This window comes from Aquarana catesbeiana, linkage group LG05, assembly GCF_042186555.1.
Source record: "Aquarana catesbeiana isolate 2022-GZ linkage group LG05, ASM4218655v1, whole genome shotgun sequence".
NCBI classification, from domain to species: Eukaryota; Metazoa; Chordata; class Amphibia; order Anura; family Ranidae; genus Aquarana; species Aquarana catesbeiana.
The window spans coordinates 575,137,689-575,157,288 of NC_133328.1; the positions used below are offsets into that span (position 1 = coordinate 575,137,689).

General features: G+C 45.9%; 1 protein-coding gene across 3 annotated transcripts in view; it reads right to left on the reverse strand.

The window, feature by feature from the left end:
• Positions 1-19,150, reverse strand: part of NIPAL2 (NIPA like domain containing 2) — a 176,720-nt gene extending 157,570 nt beyond the window's left edge. Inside the window, exon 1 of one of the 3 annotated variants that reach the window (XM_073632028.1) lies at positions 18,246-19,146. In XM_073632028.1, coding sequence (XP_073488129.1) covers positions 18,246-18,323 — 78 coding nt within the window. In that variant the 5' untranslated portion in view covers positions 18,324-19,146. Of the gene's footprint in view, positions 1-18,245 lie in introns of all 3 variants that reach the window. The other 2 variants (XM_073632027.1, XM_073632029.1) reach the window with 2 other exon arrangements.
• Positions 19,151-19,600: the final 450 nt, after the last annotated feature.

Sequence of the window (19,600 nt, forward strand, 5' to 3'; positions counted from 1 at the left end):
AAGCTCTCCATCTCTGTTTTGGCCCCGAGGTATTTGTCCACCATGTGATGCAGATGCTGCCGATGGGACAGCCCTGGGCGACGAGGACTAAAAAAAAATTCCAAAATGCCTCACTTAGGCGGACACCTTCTCCAACGCTCCTCTCTTGACCATCGCTGATGCATGCACTGTCACGGCTCACCATCCTTGTGGCCTCCTCAAATGGTGACAATACAGTGCATGCATCCTTAATGATCAGCCATTGGCATGGGAAAAAAAGCAGAGGCGGCCTGAGCCTGTTGTCATGCCGTACTCGCACAGGTGCTCATTGATGGCCCTCTGCTGCATGTATAGCCGCTGCAGCATTGCTAAAGTCGAGTTCCACCTGGTGGGCATGTCACAAATCAGGCAGTTTACAGGCATGTAGAATTCCTGCTGAATTTCAGCCAACAGAGCACTGGCTGTGTATGACCGCCTGAAATGGCTACAGACTCTTCCTGGCCAGCTTTAGCACATCTTGCAACCTTGGGTACGTATTTAGGAAACGCTGCACAACCAAATTGAGGACATGTGCCAGGCATGGCACATGTGTCAACTTTTCCTCTCTAAGGGCGGACAGGAGGTTTGAGCCATTATCGCACACCACCATTCCTGGCTCCAGCTGGCATGGTGTCAACCACCTCTGGGCCCGTCCTTGCAGAGCTGCAAGAATCTCTGCTTCGGTGTGGTTCCTGTCCTGGTGTGCTTCACACCAGCTGAAGCACTGCATGGCACCTTTTAGCTTGACTCTGGGAAAAGCCCTTTGAACGCTTAGGGGGTACCTGATGTTCATAGGACAATTCTGCAGAGGAGGGCATGGAGGTGGCGGAGGAGGAGGGGGTAGAGCTCACAGGTCTGAAATCATCACCACCAGCTGTATAGAGACGTGGGGGCACAACAAGCTGCAGCACCAAGCCCTGTCCTGCATCCTTTTGAGTTGCAAGCAGCGTTACCCAGTGTGCTGTGAACTAAATATATCGTCCCTGCCCATGCTTGGACCACGTGTCAGCAGTAAGGTGGTTTTTACGGCTGACTGTCTTGCCCAACAATGCCAGAACATTCTCTTCCACGTGATGGTAGAGAGATGGAATGGCCTTACGTGAAAAGTAGTAGCGTCTGGGAACCTGCCATTGTGGTACAGCACATTGTGCGAATTCACGGAAGGGGGCAGAATCCACCAGGCTGAAAGGCAGAAGTTGGAGAGCCAACAGCTTTGACAAGCTTGCATTTAGATGCTGAACGTGTGGATGGCAGGGACTGTAGTTTTTTTTCCGCTGCAGCAGATGGGGCAGATAAATTTGCCGGCTACAGTCTACAGCTGGTGGTGTGCTGCTAGGACCTGGGACACCCTGTGCTATACCATCATCCCTGTCAGTGGAGGCTGCTGAGAGGTAATGACTCGGTATAGCAGGGGCAGACTGAAGTGGCTAAGGAGGAGGAGGAGGGACTTATTGTGCCCCTTTTGTGTGGCTTTTAGGTGCTCTTGCCAACGGGCTGAGTGGTTGGCCTTTAAATGCCTTGTTAAGCATGTGGTACCCAAATGGCTGGTGTTTTTGCCATGTTTGATGTGCCTGAGACACAGTTTACAGATAGCAACAGTGTGATCTGCTGCAGATGTGCTGAAAAAGTCCCAGACAGCTGAGCTTTGGGGAGTGGGCCAGGAGATAACAGCTGCAGAATGTGATGGAATAGGATGGCTGCTCTCTACTCTTTCTGGCACCCACGCATCAGTGACCTCATCATCATCACCTCCTCCATCTTCATCATCATTACCACTGGAGACAACTTGGCAATACGCTGCGGGAACATGAATGCCAATTTGTCTAACAGTGTTCTCCCCTCTCTCTAGGCTCATGTTCCTGTCATCCACAACCTCAGAACCAACATCTGAATCCAGTAATGGCTGGGCATCATCAAGGAGCAAGTGGCTGACGCTGTGGTCAAATAACTCAGCTGACTCCTCCATGGCTATTGTTGGGGCTATGGCAGGAAAAGATGTGGACAAGGAGGCAGATTTATCCACTCTGGCAACTGCAGGGGACTGCACATTTGTCTCTGCTTGCCTGACAGAGGGTAAGGAGGCTGAGGAAGGTTTAGTAAGCCAGTCCACCACCTCCTCTGCATGCTGTGGCTGGATAGCACGGGCAAACTCACTAAACAGAGGAAATGATGCCCTGCCTGAAGACTGAACATCACATCCATCTTTGCCTGTGGACACATTTGTTGCTGCCCCCCTTACAGTGCCAAGAACGTCTGCCTCTCCTTGTTATCCCCCCAGACATTATTGGGAGGGAGGGGGCAGTGCTTATAAGCAAATGTAAAGAAGAAGTGGAAATCTGTATGTAGATGCACTTTAATCAATGTAAAGTGGTGTTTGGTGCACTTTAATTTGAGTACTCACACTACACAGACACACTCCACGGATACACTGTAATATACTGCAATATAATGCGCCAAACGTACAGTGACGCACAAAACTATATGGCGTTAAACTGGCAGTAACGCACAAAACTATATGGCGTTAAACTGGCAGTAACGCACACAGAAGTAAATGGCGTTAAACTGGCTGTAACGCACAAAACTATATGGCGTTAAACTGGCAGTAACAAACACAGAACTATATGGTTTTAAACTGGCAGTAACGCAATCAAATAGACGGTGTTCAACCGTCACTACACTGACGATATCTGAACTGTCCCTACTCTAGCTATACACTAATGTAAAGATTACGGACACGGTCTCACTACACTGCACTGAATCTATATGAGCTGTCTCTACTCTACCCTAATGTATGTATGAATGACACTGTCTCACTACACTACAGTGAAACTATCTGAGCTGTTCCTACTCTAGCTGCACACTATGCAAATCTGAAAGATGATCCTCCTCACTACACTCACACTATCCTTAGACTGAGACTAAACTAATATTTTCCACTGACAAATGAAGCAAAATAGCACAGTATAGCACACTAATAGCACTGAACAGAGCCCTGTTCTATCTCTCTCCACACAGAAAACACACTGAAAATGGCTGCCATTGAAAGAATACTTTTATACTGTATGGCGGGAATGAGCCATGAATGGATAAAGTCATGATGACAGTGTCCAATCATGACTCTGACAGTGCCCTCATTGGCTGAAGCAGTGAACGATTCAGCTAATCAGGACTTGCAATGCACTGTTCAGCGCCGCAATGCATTGATGTCGGTTCGGGGGGCCAAACAAATGGTCGAATGACCCGTTTGGATGTTCGCCGAACGACAAAAGTTCGGCCCAGACTTATGCTCGGGCCGAACCGTTCGCCTATCCCTAATGCTTAACTGCAGCAGAGATAAATTAGGGCACCAATCTGGCACTTATGTAAATCTAAAGACTGGATTGACAGGAAAATTTAAACCTTTGGCAGGAAAAACAATTCCAATATATTAAATAGTTTGTTTTGGCTGTTTAATCAGGCCCCATTCACACTCAGCAATTTGGAATTGCGTGCTAAATCTGCAATGTGCATTTGAGTGTCATAATCATTCATCCTTAAAGGCACCCCAACCGCGATGCAATTTTGTCACTATCGTTGAGAATGCTCAGTGTGAAGGGGAGAAGGAGTGTAAGGGAACAGCGTGAATATCTAGTGCATTTGCATTATCACGCTGTCCCTTCAGGAACTGTATGGTTCAGCCTGCCATCTCAGGTAGTAGGGTTTTTTTATAGGTGCTATAGGGGTGTGCCATCTATTGGGGTAGGGAGGATCCTCCCCCACTTGCGGGCTTCCTCACCTTTTTTATGAGGGATTATATACTGTTTACAGGGAGGGTACAGATAGATTGGTGGAATCCCCTTACCGGTATTTCCACCATATCTGTCTTTTAGGTTAAGCTTTGTATAGCTTAATAAACTTTTTTGTAGTTTACTCTGTTTGGTGTGCCTTGGTCATTTAGTTTTTTATTTTTTATTTTTCCTTTATACATAGTTTTTTGATCACACCCCCTTTAATATATGTGGTGAGTACTACTATATTTCTATTCTGATGGGATTCCTATTCTTTCATATTTTTCGGTCATCCCTGTAACTGTCACATCTACAGGACAGTTTGGTCTGTACTTACTGCAATGCACCTGGTGAAAATAAAAAGAAAGCCTAAAAAAGAAAAACTAATGCAGCCCAGCCACCAAGTTTAAGAATTTGGTTTTGTTTTCCTAGAAGGTAAATCTTTTCTGAGAGAGGTATGGAGTTTGCTATTGCCCTCCCAACCCTGATGTATTGTTGTGGTTTTGTCTCCCTTTATATTGTAAAGCGCTGCTCAAACTGTTGATACTATATAAATCATGTATAATAACAATAATGATGATGAAAGGCATAAATAATAATTGCTGACTTCTCATTTTGAGTGCTAGTTGGCTGGCTTAAAATGTTTTTTGAAAATGTTTAGGTGTTTTAAATAGCCTTGCAGGAGGTAAATGTCTTTTTTGCATGTGTGGGCTGTAATATTCTGTTCTAGTTGGCTGGCTGACCCCCAGACTTCATTACTTTAGGCTGCTGACCCAGAACAATTATGCTGATGAGGACTTATACATTTTTCCAATTTTCTTGAGCTGCACTTGCCCAAGGTCAAACTCAAAAAGTAGCCAGTAGGTCAGCATGATAGAAAGGCAACTATCGCAGCAATGGTAGCCCCTAGTTCTTTGTTCAGACAGATAGGAGCATCTGTTGTGACATTTTGGGGTTAATTTTTCGAGTAGTAACATATACTTGTGAGGGTTAGAAATATCAGCTACATGCTAAAATTCCCCAGCAGACCGGGAACATTCTGAGCTTACTCTCTTCTCCTAATCCCGCGTACACAAGACTGGACTTTCCGGCAGACTAGGTCCGACGGGATTAGTCCGTCGGACAATCCAATCATATGTGGGCTAATCCGTTCGTTTTTCGGGGGAAAAATCCGACGGACCTAGAAATAGAACATGTTTCAAATCTATCCGACGGACTCAATTCTGATGGACTTAAATCAGGAAATATGTTCGTCTAAGTGCTGGTCCGACGGACCAAATACGACGTAAGGGAAGCTATTGGCTACTGGCTATTGAACTTCCTTGTTTAGTCCCATTTACATCATCACGTTCAAAATGAATGGACTTACGAACGGACCTAGTCCGTTCGTTTGTGGGCAAGTCCGTTCATTGTGAAAGTCCGTTGGAATTCCGCCAAAAGTCCGTCGGGAAGACCGTAAGACCTAGTTTGCCGGTCGTGTGTACGCAGCATAAGGGATTGGAACAGTCACATCCATCACACCATATGAAATACATGAATGAGTAACCAAAAATGTCCATGTTCCTTATAATGTATTATTGAGGATGGGGCCATGTATTGTAAAATCTTGGATGAGAACCTTCTTCCCTCAGCTATAACACTGAAGATGGATCGTGGATGGGTCTTCCAGCATGTCAATGACCCAAAACATACCGCCAGGGCAACAAAGGAGAGGCTCAAGAAGTAGCACATTAGGGCCATGGAGTGGCCTAGGCAGTCTCCAGACCTTAATCCTACAGAAAATTTATGGAGGGAGCTGAAACTTTGAGTTGCCAAGAAACCTTAAGGATTTAGAGAAGATCTGTAAAGAAGTGTGGATCAAAATCCCTCCTGAGGTGTGCAAACCTAACTACAAGAAACGTATTACCTCTGTGCTTGCCAACAAGGTTTTCTCCCCAAGTACTAAATAATGTTTTGCTTGGAGATCAAATACTACTTATTTTACTCACTGAACTGCAACTCAATTTATAACATTTGTATCATGTATTTACTGTCTTTATCATTTAAAATACATCTATGTTAAAAATTATAGACCCTTCATTTCTTTGTAAGTGGGCAAACTTACAAAATCAGCAGAGGATCAAATTCATATTTTCCCCACTTTATTTGATCTTTTGGATACAATCTTTTCTGGGGTTATGATATTGATTGGATTCTCCTGAGAGCTGTGTCCGTCTGATGCGCTTTATCTATCTTTCACGTTGTGATCACTCATAGATCTGGATTACCTGATAATGCAGAATTCTCAATGGAAGATTTCAGAAGGGCCATATGCAACTGTAAAAACATTTCATAGTCTGTTTAGACAAACACACCTTGTCGTATTGCACATGAAGAATGTGTCCCCAGGCAATGAATTGGAATACAAGTCTTTCAAGTTTTGCTAAATGTTAAAACAATCATTTCGTCAAAATAAGGGCAGTTTCAGATGGGTGTATTTAAAGCAGAATTTAAAGCAGAACTAAAGCTGGGTTCACTTTTGTGCATTGTGGGTCCCACACACCTTGCTAATTTGTACACCAAAATGCAAAGCAACAAAAAGTTCCATACATTTTTACATGGCACAATTTTTTTAAAAAGGGTCATGCACTTCATTTGTGCATTTTTCATGCATAGGGCAGCCTGTTTCAAATAAATGGGCTGCGCAAAAAAAGACCAAAAACGCGTGAGCACCTGCAGAGGTGTGAACAGAGCCCACATTTTAATATTACAAAACTGCGAGCATCAAGGCTCTTTGTTGCATTCAATGTCTCTTCTGTTATAAAATAAACCTGCCTGCTCACAGTCTTCTGTAGATGCACATGCGGCATTCCAGCACAGTGCCTGTGTGTCGGGATAACTGCACTCCTGTGCATGCAGGATCTCTGCAGTAGAAAAGACCTTATACTCATCTCTCCAGTGGTCCAGGTCTCCTACCTTACGGTCATTCTTGCAAAAGCCTGGAGAATGCAGAGTAACCCAAATCTTACTGAGAAGACACAGCATCAGTGACGGCCCGTCCATTAAGGACGCAGGGGCGCCGCCCCCCGAATCCATGAGCCTGGCCCCTAATCCACATGCAGTGCACTGGATGAATGGATTTCGATGGGTTTTTATTTTTTTTAAGCACATGATTAGAGCCTGAGGCTCTAATCGGCTTCAAAAAAGGGTGCGCTTGGGCCAGCCACATATGTGACATTAGCAAATTAATATTTGCTAATGTCTTCCTGCTTCTCTTCCTGGCCAATCAGGAAGCAGGTCCTGAGACACGATTGGCCAGGGAGTCTTAGGACTTCCGGCCAATCGGGTCTCGGGACCCACTTCCTGTTCGGTTCGACTGGAAGGAAGAGAGGCAACAGCCCTGGCAAGATGGAGCGATTTGATGGTTGACAGCTTTCCCTGAGATCTCAAGAATATTATCTAAACTTTTTTCTCCTGGTGTTTGGATTATTGCAGCACTTTATGATAGGTGGGAGGTGTTGGGGGGGGGGGGGCGTTCACATTGAAAAACTGGACCTTATATGTTTTAAGAGCAAGTCAGAACAGGCAGCGCCTCCATCCTGTATAGTTTTAAAGTGGGATATTTCAATTATCACCTAATAGGTTAGGGCACATAGTTGTCAAATGTCCCGAATTTGCTGGGACAGTCCCACATTTTACCGTGTAGTCCCGCATTAACTGCATCCCAGGCTGTGTTCTAAGCGTTCCTAGCTCCAGGCACTCAGGGCAAGTGATCCTCATCTTTTGGTGATCTTTCTGGGTCCCAGAGCCACAAAATGACACACTTTAAAATTTTCTGCTGCCAGCTTTTGTCCCTGCTACTTTTCAGAGCTCAAAATCTGTGGCTGTTAGTGCCAAAAAACAGCAAGCAGCAGAAGGAACCCCTTGCTTTTCCATGACACTGCTCTGTCTCTCTCATTCTGATGTCAAGTGCATCCTCAGCTTCAACTAGCGGTGCCCAGCAGCAGTCAGTGAGCCAACCAGGGACAACAGCTCATCAGCAGCTCCAGCATGGGACAGCATGAGCCAGGTACCCAACTGAGCGTCAATACCTCCACCCTCCCACTGAACACCAATGCCCCCCTTGTCCACCAAACTGAGCCCCAAAGCTCCTCTGTCCACCCCACTGAGCACCACTGCCTCTCTGTTCAACCCATAGAGTACCAATGCCCCTTCAGCACCACCCCCCCTTCCTTCACTAAGCACCCATTGCTCCCCTTGTTCACCCCACCAAACACAATGATCCCCTGTCCACCCCACTGGGCACCACTGCTCCTCTGTCCATTCTACTGAGCACCCCTACTCCTCTGTCCACTCCTCTGAGAACCACTGCCTCTGCCCAACCAAATGAGTACCAATGCCCCTTTGCCCCACCCTCCCTAGCCCCACTAAGCAACCATTGCTCTCCTCGTCCACCCTACCAAACACAACAGTCCCCTGCCCACTCCACTGGGTACCACTGCCCCTCTGTCCACCCCACTGAGAACCAGTGCATTCCTGGGTACCACTGCCCCCCTCTCCATGCTACTGACCAAAAAAGCCACTTCCCCCCCCCCCACTGCCCCCTCATCTACTACACTGAACACTAATGCCCCTTGTCCACCCCACTGAGCACCACTACCCCCCTAATGAGCACCACTGCCCCCCTGTCCAGTCCAATGAGCACCACTGCTCCCCTGTCCACCCTACTGAGCACCACTGCCCCTCTGTCCACTCCACTGGGTATTCATGCCCCCCTTCCCCCAATGAGCACCCACTGCTCCCCTTGTTCATCTCACTGAACACAATGCCTCCTGTCTATCCCAGTGAGCACCCCTGCCACTCTGTCCACCCCATTGAGCACCCCTGCCGCCCTGAGCATCACTGCCCCCCTGAGTACCACTATACTCTTTACCACCCCTAAGCACCAAAGCCACTTTTGCTTCTCCTCCACTGAGCACCACTGCCCCCCCAATCCACCCTACTAAATACCACAAACAATCCCCTGTCTAGCCAACTGAGCACCACTGCTCCCTGCCCACTCAAATGAGCACCACTGCCCCTCTGCCCACTCCACTGAGTACCAATGCCCCCTTCCCCTACTGAGCACCTACTGCTCCTCTTGTTCATCCCACTGAACACAATGCCCCCTGTCCATCCCACTGAGCACCCCTGCCCCTCTGCCCACCCCATTGAGCACCCCTGCCGCCCCAAGAATCACTGCCCCCCTAAGAACCAAAGCCATATCTCCTTCCCCTCCTCTGAGCACCTCTGCCTCCTGCACCCCACAAACTATGCCCCCTATCCATCCCACTGAGCACCATTACCCCCCTTATCCACCCCACTGAGCACCACTGCCCCCTCTCCAGCCCACTGAGCACCCCTGCACCTCTGTCCAAGCCACTGAGCAAAAATAAACTTTTCATCCATCAGCAGAAACAACATGTGTTGTATTTCTGGCTACACAGGGAAAAAAAAAAAAAAGGCGTCCCTGAACATTTTATTTGAAATGACGAAAACTATGCAGCACAATCTATCTATAGGTTTTTGTAGCTGGGAAACGACATGGTAATAAATCCATTGCCCCAGTGTTCTAGAATTAGTATTCAAAATGCAATCACATCCTGTTGCTTAACAGCTCCTGTGGATATGTAAGGTGCTGTTGTAATGTTTTTCCCAAAGTAAATTGAATTACAATGCAAGAACAGCTGAGGATCCTGGGCAGTAACACCTCCTCTTGAGCTACAGCCTCCAAAGAGGTTTCTTATTATTAGGCCTCATGCACACACTGGATGTTATAATAACGCCAGCAGCTTTGCAGTGAGTTTTTCAGTGTTTTTGAAATAGCGTTTTTCAGCGTTTTTTTTTTTTTTTTCAATGGGATCAAAAACATTGAAAAAAACAAAAAAAAAAAAAAACAAAAAAAACGCTGGTGAGCTGCGTTTGAGCATTTATCTGCGTTTTTTGACATTAGAGTGTTTTTTACAGCTGAAAAACTCCACTCAGAACCCACTAGTTTTTGTGTTTTTTTTTCCAGCCAAAAACAGTTGATAACAGCTTATGTGTGCATGGACACATAGGAGAACATGGAGAGTTTATTGATTATAGAAAAAACAAAAAAACAAAAAAAAAAACAAACACACACCACATCTGTAAAAATGTCCAGTGTGCATGAGGCCTAAGAAAGAATGGAAAAATAACACCCTAAAATGGCCTGGAGGGAAGAGGCTGTGTGACATGAAACCATCCTCATTTAGTGGTCATTTCAATTGTCCTTTCACATGCGTATGAAATCAATCGTCTATTCATGTGCGAGGGAATAAAACCCTGACTGTTCACTGCTGTCTGGCATTCTTGGAGAGATTCCCTCTCACTTCCTGTATATTGAATGACTGTCAGAACAGTAAGTGAAAGGAGATAACTCAATGGGAAATGGACTGCAATAAAATAATATTATTAAAGTGATCGTAAACGACCACCTTGTAAAACAACCCATTCAGTTTAAAATAGAAATGAAAAGGCACAACTTTTGTGTATAGATATAAAAAGAATATATATAGCCACTATGGTGGCCTGAATTTATGGGAGGAGTCCGGGGGGTATTTAAGCAGCCCACTCAACTGTTGTCTGTCTGTTCCGGTGCGTCAAGCGTTACGTCACTAGGCCAACTCTTCCAACTCACGCAGTGTTTGTGAGCTGCGTGTCCGAACTTTCAGAGACTTTCGGTTTTCCGTTCGTGTTTTTTTGTAGATCGAGTCTCTCAAACTGTCACAGGTAGGATTCATATATCATTTCTTCATTTCACGCAGCACCGTTGTTTGCCAGATACCCAGTGTCTCTGAAACCCCGCTATGGAACTTGCGAGTCATTCGTTAAGTCTCCGCATGCAGCTTTATTTTAGCCTCGTGCAAACCACGAACTTGTGGCTCAGTTAGTGAGCACAAACACTGAGCCGTTTTTCATTGGTTTCATTCGTACATTCTTGTACTTTGCGGTTTCATGCCACGTAGTAGGCCCATTTCACTTAAGAAACACACTGTTTATCATTTCAGTTATTTTAGTTCGCATTACCCTCTGGGACAAATCTAGTCGCATCAGCGGCTCACCGTTTCGTCCCGGCTAGTTTTGTCATCTCATTCATGCCATGCTCCACAGTCCGGTTTGTTGTCAGTCGTAAATTGCAGCAAACCGATCTGTGCCTCTGTCATGGCAAATCATTTCATTTGCTACATTTCACATACCCTTCACTCCGATTTGAATCCAGTTGCATCTGCGACGCACCGATTCGTGTCGGCTCGTTCTAGTCATTCCTTCTCATACAGTTCCATGCTCCACAGTCCGGTTTGTTGTCAGTGGCAACTGCGGCACACCAATTTGTGTTTCTGTCGTGGCAATCATTCCATTCCTCTCATATACCCGCCACTCCGATTCGAACCCAGTTGCATGTGAGACACACCGATTCACGTTGACTTGTTCTAGTCATTCCGTCTCATGCATTCCATGCTTCACAGTCCGGTTCGTTATCAGTCGCAAATTGCAGCACACCAGTTCATGCCACTGTCATGGCAAACATTTTATTCGTTACATTTCACATACCCTTCACTCTGATTTGAATCCAGACGCATCTGCGACGCACCGATTCGTACCGGCTTGTTCTAGTTATTTCATTCCATGCTCCACAGTCCGGTTCGTTGTCAGTCGCAAATTGCGGCACACTGATCCGTGCATCTGTCATGGCAAACATTTCATTAGTTCATTTTGTATACCCTTCACTATGATTCGAATTCAGTCACATCTGTGACGCACTAATTCACGTTGACTTGTGTTAGCCATTGTTATTTCCGGTTCCACAGACAGGTTTGCTGTTAGTCGCTATCGCGACATACCGGTTCGTGCCTCTGTCATGGCATTCATTTCACCCTCATTTCATCCCATATTCCACAATTCGGTTCACTGTCAAATCACAGTTGCGGCACACCGATTCGTGTCACCATCACTTCAATCGTTCAGTAATCTTATTTTGTATATTGTCTGTCATGTTCTCCTTAGGTCCGGCAGTCGCTTCGTGTCGGGTCGTTCGTGCATTTTCGTTTCTTTTATCCAGTCATACGCTCTACTATTAGCGCAATAGTTTACTTTTAAATTCAGATCACTGTATGATTTGTCACGCCATTGACAGACACCCCTCAGTACGGCTCTTCTTACGGTCCAGTTCAAATCCAGTCGCAACAAGGCACATCAACCCACATAGCTTCAGACCAACTGTTCTCAAAGCAGTTTTCCTTCAAATTCCATTCATGTTTTCAGATTAATTCGTTTAACCATCGTTCACCTCCTGATAAGGTTACCCTTGCAGTCGCTATAAATGCATCTCAAAGTCGCATGACCTGGCGACTTATAATGGCATAAAGCCACTCTCCGTTGTCCGTCTGTCATTTCTCCTCTAGGTCAGTCGAGTTCAGGTATTTCCATCCTGCACCAGGTTGAACGTTATTCCCCCAGGTTCCGGTCGACTGAACTTTTGACCTCAAAAACCAGGACTTCGCAACTAGGGCACAAGTCACCCAGAGTCATGTCACAGGCCAGCAGCGAAGACCTCACATCTGCCCCTCTGTCACCCTCTCCGGTTTCAGAATGGCAGCGTGCAGTCCCTCAGGGGGACCATTCCCAAGTTAACAGCGGAACTAAGGCACAGGGGCGTGCCCTTCTCCGCTACAGCCAGGAAAGCAGAGCTCTACAGGCTCCTCATCCCACCACCAGCGACAGACTGGCCCAGCTCCCAGCAAGCATCTCTTCAGTCCATGTCCTTGGCCATTTCTCAGCTTCACATAAAATTTTGTTTGGTGTATGACCCGCCTCATTCCTTAATTCCTTCAGAGGAATTCTCCCTGAAATATGCTTCAGTCGACATGGCAATTATCAAAATAGGCACAAGCGCCTGGCTCTCTAAAGCTGACATATCAGATGCATGTAGGCTTCTACCCATCCAACTGTCCCTCTGGTGCTGGCACAGCATTAAATGGAAAGCGTCATATTACTTCACCACTAAACTGACCTTCGGCTCTAAAAAACAGCCCGTGGCTCTTTGACACCTTCGCACAGTCCCTCACTTGGATCCTGTTGCACCAAGTCCAGTGGCAGATGGTCATTTATTGTCTGGATGACTTCCTGCTAATCGAACAGCCCGGTGTGCCACCAGTAGACCTAGATAGATTAAGAGTGGTGTTTGGGTATCTCAATGTGCCCATAGCAGAGCACAAAATGGAAGGCCCAGCACACTATCATCTTCCTCTGGGTCAACCTTGACACTCGCTCCATACAGGCCAGCCTGCCCCCTGACAAACCGACCCATATCAGGTCGGTTCTTCATGACTTTACCTGTGCACAGGGGTGTACTAAGAAATAGCTTCAATCCCTCTTAGAGATGCTCAACTTCGCAATGAGAATTATTCCCCAGGGAGGATCTTTTATTTCAAGCCTCTTGGTCTTACTCTCTCAGACACAGAACCCCAATCAAATCCTTAGACTAGACACAGCAGCAGTAGTGGATTTGTCTATGTGAGATGAGTTCCTTACTAGTTGGAATGACATATCTATGTTCATACCGTCAGTATCGGCTTTATCAACGCAGGTAGTAACATATGCCGCAGCCTCCACATGCTTCGCTGCAATTTTTGGCCATCATTGGTTTGCAGGACATCCAGAGATGCTCCTAATCCCCGGGTTCATCCAATCTTCCTCATTTCGAGCTATACCCAATCATGGCAGCCGCTCAGGTCTGGGGCCATACCTGGACCAGACAAACGGTGGCCTTCGACACCAACAACCAGGCCACGGCTGATATCGTTAACAAGGGCAGGTCCAAGTCGCTCCCTGTTATGTCCTTCCTGCGCAAGCTGGTACAATTATCCCTGCAGCATCAGTTCAGTGGGCACTGCAAATATATTTCAGGCAAGTGCAACGTTGCAACAGACGCACTGTCTGGTTTTAACTTAATTTCATCTTTCCAGCAGAAACCCAGAGCCAACCCAACGTCATCTCTTATCCCACCTTGGTCTCAGATGACATTGGGTTAAAGCTGGGCAGGGTGACAGGTGGGCTACATAACTTAGCAGCCCCTATGGGGATACCGCTACATACGCCCCATGTGAACAAGACCTTCTTCTCCATAAAAAGGCTTACAATCCAATGCCACTTCCATGGTTATGTAACAAGATTGCATAGCTTATTATGATTTAAAGCCAATTCAGAGAATAGTCTTGGGTTGTTAAAGGAACTTGGAGCACACAGAGTAAATCCATGCAAACAAACAATTCCAAGTGTGTTCAGGGTGGAAGCTGAATGCAGGATGGAAGGCAAGAGTGCTAAAACTAAAGCTGGCCTGTCACGGCTCATGTTTTTCACCGTTTCCGGCTGAGTCAGCCAAATTTCAAGCTCTCTTAGCACCACCCTACTCAAAACTCCATTTAAAAAAAAATTGAAGCTGGGTGGAAAATTGTCAACCAAAAGAGTGACAGCATCCAATCAGATGCAGTCACGGGTGCTGTGGCTGCCTGAATACAATATCCGACAGGACAGATTCCACCATCCAGGGTATTTGGAATCTATTGATTTTCCCCATTAATGCTAGCTTTATGTGTATAGCTAGCCTTAGCTACGGTGCTGGCTGAGCAATCATACACATGAAATATGAACAAATCTGTCCGCGGTAGCTGGAAAACTTTGTTTTCCATTGCAAACTTTCATTTTATCTATTGAAAATACTACTGTTGTGATACGACAAACACAAAAGATGCACTAGCATTGTTCCTTTTAGATAAATTTTATCTATCAGCACAGACAGACCTTGCTCGGGGGTCTTTTCTTAATTTCATGTATTCAGGGGATCAGATGAACAAACACAGATTAGGCCTTCAAAGGATTATGACCACTGGGAAAGGCAGTCCCTTATCTGCACAACAATGAGCTCTTGTGCTCCTACAGATTGCATGGAAATGAATTTGGCCCCAAGCACAAGCAATAAACAGCCCATCTGACAAAATGCCTTTTGTCTTGGTCCTAACTCCCTCAAACACCAACACAGAGTCCAATGTATGGGATGCAAGAGTTAAAGAACAATGAATGGATCTACCAGAGCAAGCACAGCTTGACCACGATGTCACTGTGTGATCTGAACTCTTCACATAGTCCAACACTCCGCATAGCAGGCTTGGACAAGTTGCCCTTGGGTAGTTGTAGTAGAACTACAAGTCCCAGCAAAGCAGATACCCAGCTGCACTTGCAAGGAGAAGTTTTGGATTTAAAAAAGCAAACACACATGCTCACCTCTATGCTGCAGCTGTCAGCTCTTACACTGAGAGCTAAGTGATCACATGGTTGCTGATTGATCAGTTCTTGGTTTGCCCAGAGTGGAGAGCAGTGACTGCCAGCCACCACTCACTGCTCTGGTCCTCCAGTGTTCAGTGGAGCCCTGGGCTGGGGAGGGGGCAGGCACAACTTGTTTTGGCTTTTAGTGGCGCACCAAGTGGCTAAGTCAGTTGTTGATCAGACATTTGGGTGGATACCGACAAAATGGTTTAGAATCCTTTCATAATCTGGAGAGGCTCTGCCATGTCAGCTCTGAGCAGACAATAGCCCACTATAAGTGAACTCTGCGTGACAGGAGAGCAAAAGTAAATGCACCCCTGTGACCCATCAGGAAATTATGGCCAAAATAAGCTTTGGCCAAACTTCTCTTAAAACATCATCCTCAGCTTTATACTAGGTGAATTTCTGTATTTTGTATTTTTGCTCTGGATCCTCATGGACCCAATGAGCTGCAAAGCGTTTCTGAATGGCTTCCATATTTAGGTGGGTCAGGAGACCCCAGGTGACTGATAGCTAGGTATAGACACATGTCATGAGAGAACCATGCAGTCTGCCATTGCTGACCTCAGGGTCTTAAGTAAAAAAAAAAAAAAAAAAAAAAAAAAAAAAGGAGGAGGAGGACGGAAATTTTCAGCAGGCAGATAATTGTTCTCATATTTTGAAAACACGGTGGTGCCACAGATCACAGACACACTTTCTCTTAATGTCTATCCAAACCCAAAAGGTTTTCTGGATAAAGTAGGGTATGGTTTAAAACAGGGATGTCCAACCTGAGGCCCAAAACGGCTATGAATGCGGCCCAACACAAAATTGTAAATGAACTTAAAACGATAGGAAAAATTTGACAGTGTCTCTCTACTGGACTTTTATAAGTTTTATCTTCCCAAAGAAAGATCTCTCACTCTTCACAATCACGCCTTATTCATGTCATCAATTTTCGGCAGCACCTGTCTATGTGAGCAATTATTTTCAAGGATGAAGCAAATGAAGGGCACAATTAGGACCAAAATACCTGATGAGCACCCTGGGGGGGGCGGCTGGGTACTTGTTTTTTTAGTGGGACTTCCTGTCCCATTTCCTCCTTCCAGGCTTCTAACCGCCTAGGCGACTCCTAGGCGGCCCCTCCCCGGCAATGTTCTGGGACACCCGACAGGTTCCAGATATTGCCTGGCCATTGACAGAGCGCAGCACGGCTCAAGCATGCACAGTGTGCGCCCGGCTGTGAAGCCGCAAACTGTCAAAGCCGGGCGCCCACACTCACAATGTCGGCGGCGGCTCAGTGAAGAGGAGGGGGAGAGAAAGGAGGCTTCGGGCGGCCACATTGCTGGACCGTGGGACAGGTGAGTGTTTGTTTATTAAAAGTCAGCAGCTATATATTTTTGTAGCTGCTGACTTTTAATAAACTAAAAATAAACAGTGGAACTCCACAAAACATACTGCATTCCTTTAAAATATTTTATTACAGATATTTATATAGAACTGACAATTTATGCAGCCCTCAAGGAGCTTACAATCTAAAGACTGTAAGGCCCCTTTCACACATGCGGACCGTTCAAGTCCGCCTGTCAGTTTTTTAGGTGGACCTGAACGGACGCTCCATACAGTTCTATGGAGCGACGGATGTCAGCGGTGACATGTCCGCTGACATCTGATCTGCTAAACGCAGACGGATGGAGACCCTATTTTCCATCCGCCTGGCGGATCGGATGAAAACGGGTAAGCAGAGTCCATTAAAACAGACAGCCCAGTGTGAAAGGGGCCTAAGGCTACATGTACACTAGCCTACCCTGACCACGGCCAAATGCAAAACGTGGCAAAACAAACTGCGTTTCTGAGTTTTCCCACCGTTTCCTACCCTGAATGCGATTCTTCTGATTACGCGATTCTCACCTAAACTCGGAGCTGCTAAACGCCTCCTTAGGAGCAGCCAGTGTACATGAAGCCTAACTCACATGCATATACAGTATACACACGCACCTATACTAAGGCCAAGTTAGACACAAGAAAATCAACCCGCTAGCATGTCTTCGAAGCTTGAAAGGAAACTAGAGTACCCAGAGGAAACCCACACAAGTGCAATAACATTTTTACGCAAAGCAATGTAAGGCTAAGTTTAGACGTGCGGTTGTGCCTCATTTTTAGTGTCTCCTCTTAAAGCGGAGTTTCACCCAAAAGTGGAACTTCCGCTTATCCAATTCCTTCCCCCCTCCGGTGCCACATTTGCCACCTTTCGGGGGGGGGGGGGGGGGGGGTTGCGGATACTGGTCTTTGACAGGTACCCTGTCCCCACTTCCGGGAGGCTGGGCCGCGGTGAAGTACATCAGCAGCTCGATTCTCCTCCTCTGCCTCCCTCCACTTCTGTCGGGCTAGTGAGTGAGTGCAGCGTGCTTCACGCATGCGCAGTAGGGACCTGACTGTGAAGCCGAAAGGCTACACTACTGGGACCCCTTACCGGCAATGGCGGTGGCAGCACCCGATCAGCCAATGGAGACATCAGCTGCGGTGCCGACATCGCTGGACTCCAGGACAAGCAAGTGTCCTAATGTTAAAAGTCAGCAGCTACAGTATGTGTAGCTGCTGACTTTAAATTTTCAAAGGGGTGGGCGGACTTCCGCTTTAAGCTGCAATAGCATCAGGCATGGGTGGTTACATGGTTTATGACCGCAGCAATAACAATACAATGTATCATGATCGGCGGACAGCAAGCCCACCAATGACGAATGGAGAACACACAGCAAATGCTTTGCAACTGAATGCAAGGTTGTGGTGTGTTTGTTGGCAAAAATGGGGTTTAAACAGACAATGAGGAGGCATCACATTGCTTCCTCACTGCCTGTTAATCGCCTCTGGAAAAACGATTCAAAAGCAGAGGAGTGGCGGGTTTGAACACAGGTCTAAACCTAGCGTTATGATATGTACAGAGCACATAGAAAACAACTGTCTTGCATTGGGGCTGTGTTGATCAAGGGACATACTGTAAATGAGCCTAAGGTAATTATACGGTTACATTAAGGTAACAATGATACAAAGATTTACAAAAAGTTTTACACAAGGCTGACAAAGTGTAAATTAAAGCCATAGAGTAACATCGCTTACCTTGTGTGCACCATCCCAGAGGCTGGCTATCCCCGTACTGTTGTCCCCCAATGTTAGGTTGTCAGGTAGGGAAGCCATTGGATCCCCAATGTCCACTTCCCCTTAATCAAAGAGGGGCCAAGGGACGGACTGGTTGGCTGTTCATAGAAAGTTGTCATCAGTTTCCGCAGGGCTGCCACCAGACCCTGGCTGGGTGCGAGGGATCACAGCTGGTACACAGTGCCACTAGCTTTGCTGGCAGGAGAAATCCCCAGTGTACAATCACTTCCTACTCCGCTGGGTGTGTGAGTGCTAATCTCCAGTACACACCCCTTCTTTATTCATTGCAGCCAGCCCCATAGATGACACTTGTCAGCTCAGCTCAGCTGCAGACCTGGACAAAGGCATACAGTGACAGTGCCTGGTGTTCACAGGTATTGTGACTACGCTGCTCAAGAGACAAAACCGGTTTTCTTTACTATGCAAGAGACGCCTCCTGGGAAATCAAACACCTTGAAACCAATTAGACATTTATGCAGCTACAACTCTATTTTTTTCCATTTAAAGCTGACGTTTCCTCTTTTTTTTTCTTTTTTTTGGGGTGAATTAGAAAACGATGCTTTACTTTTGATTGCTAGCTCTTTGGATACTCACCCATTTTTTAAACTTTTGATATAGGGATTGGAATAGCAGACAAGTTTTTATTGCTGTCTATGTTGGCAGCCATCTCCGAGAGACCTTGTAGATTTCCAATTACTTCCTGTTGCATCTCCAAGACAGGAAGTGACACAGTCAGTTTTTATTTGCTAGAAAATTACTTAGAACCCCCAAACATTATACTTTTTTTTCTAACACCCTAGACAATAAAATGGCAGTCGTTGCAATACCTTCTGTCACACCGTATTTGCGCAGCGGTCTTATAAGCGCACTTTTTTTGGAAAAAATACACTTTTTTGAATTAAAAAATAAGACAACAGTAAAGATAGCCCAATTTTTTTTATATTGTGAAAGATAATGTTATGCCGAGTAAATTGATATCCAACATGTCCCGCTTTAAAATTGCGCCCGCTCATGGAATGGCGACAAACTTTTACCCTTAAAAATCTCCATAGGCGACCTTTAAAAAATTATATAGGTTGCATGTTTTCAGTTACAGAGGAGGTCAAGAACTAGAATTATTGCTCTCACTCTACCGATTGCGGTGATATCTCACATGTGTGGTTTGAACACCGTTTTCATATGCGGGCACTGCTCACGTATGCGTTCGCTTCTGCACGCGACTTCGGCGGGACGGGGCGTGTTTAAAAAAAAATGTTTTTTTTTCTTATTTATTTTACCTTTTATTTTTACACTGTTCTTTTTTTTTTATCAAATAA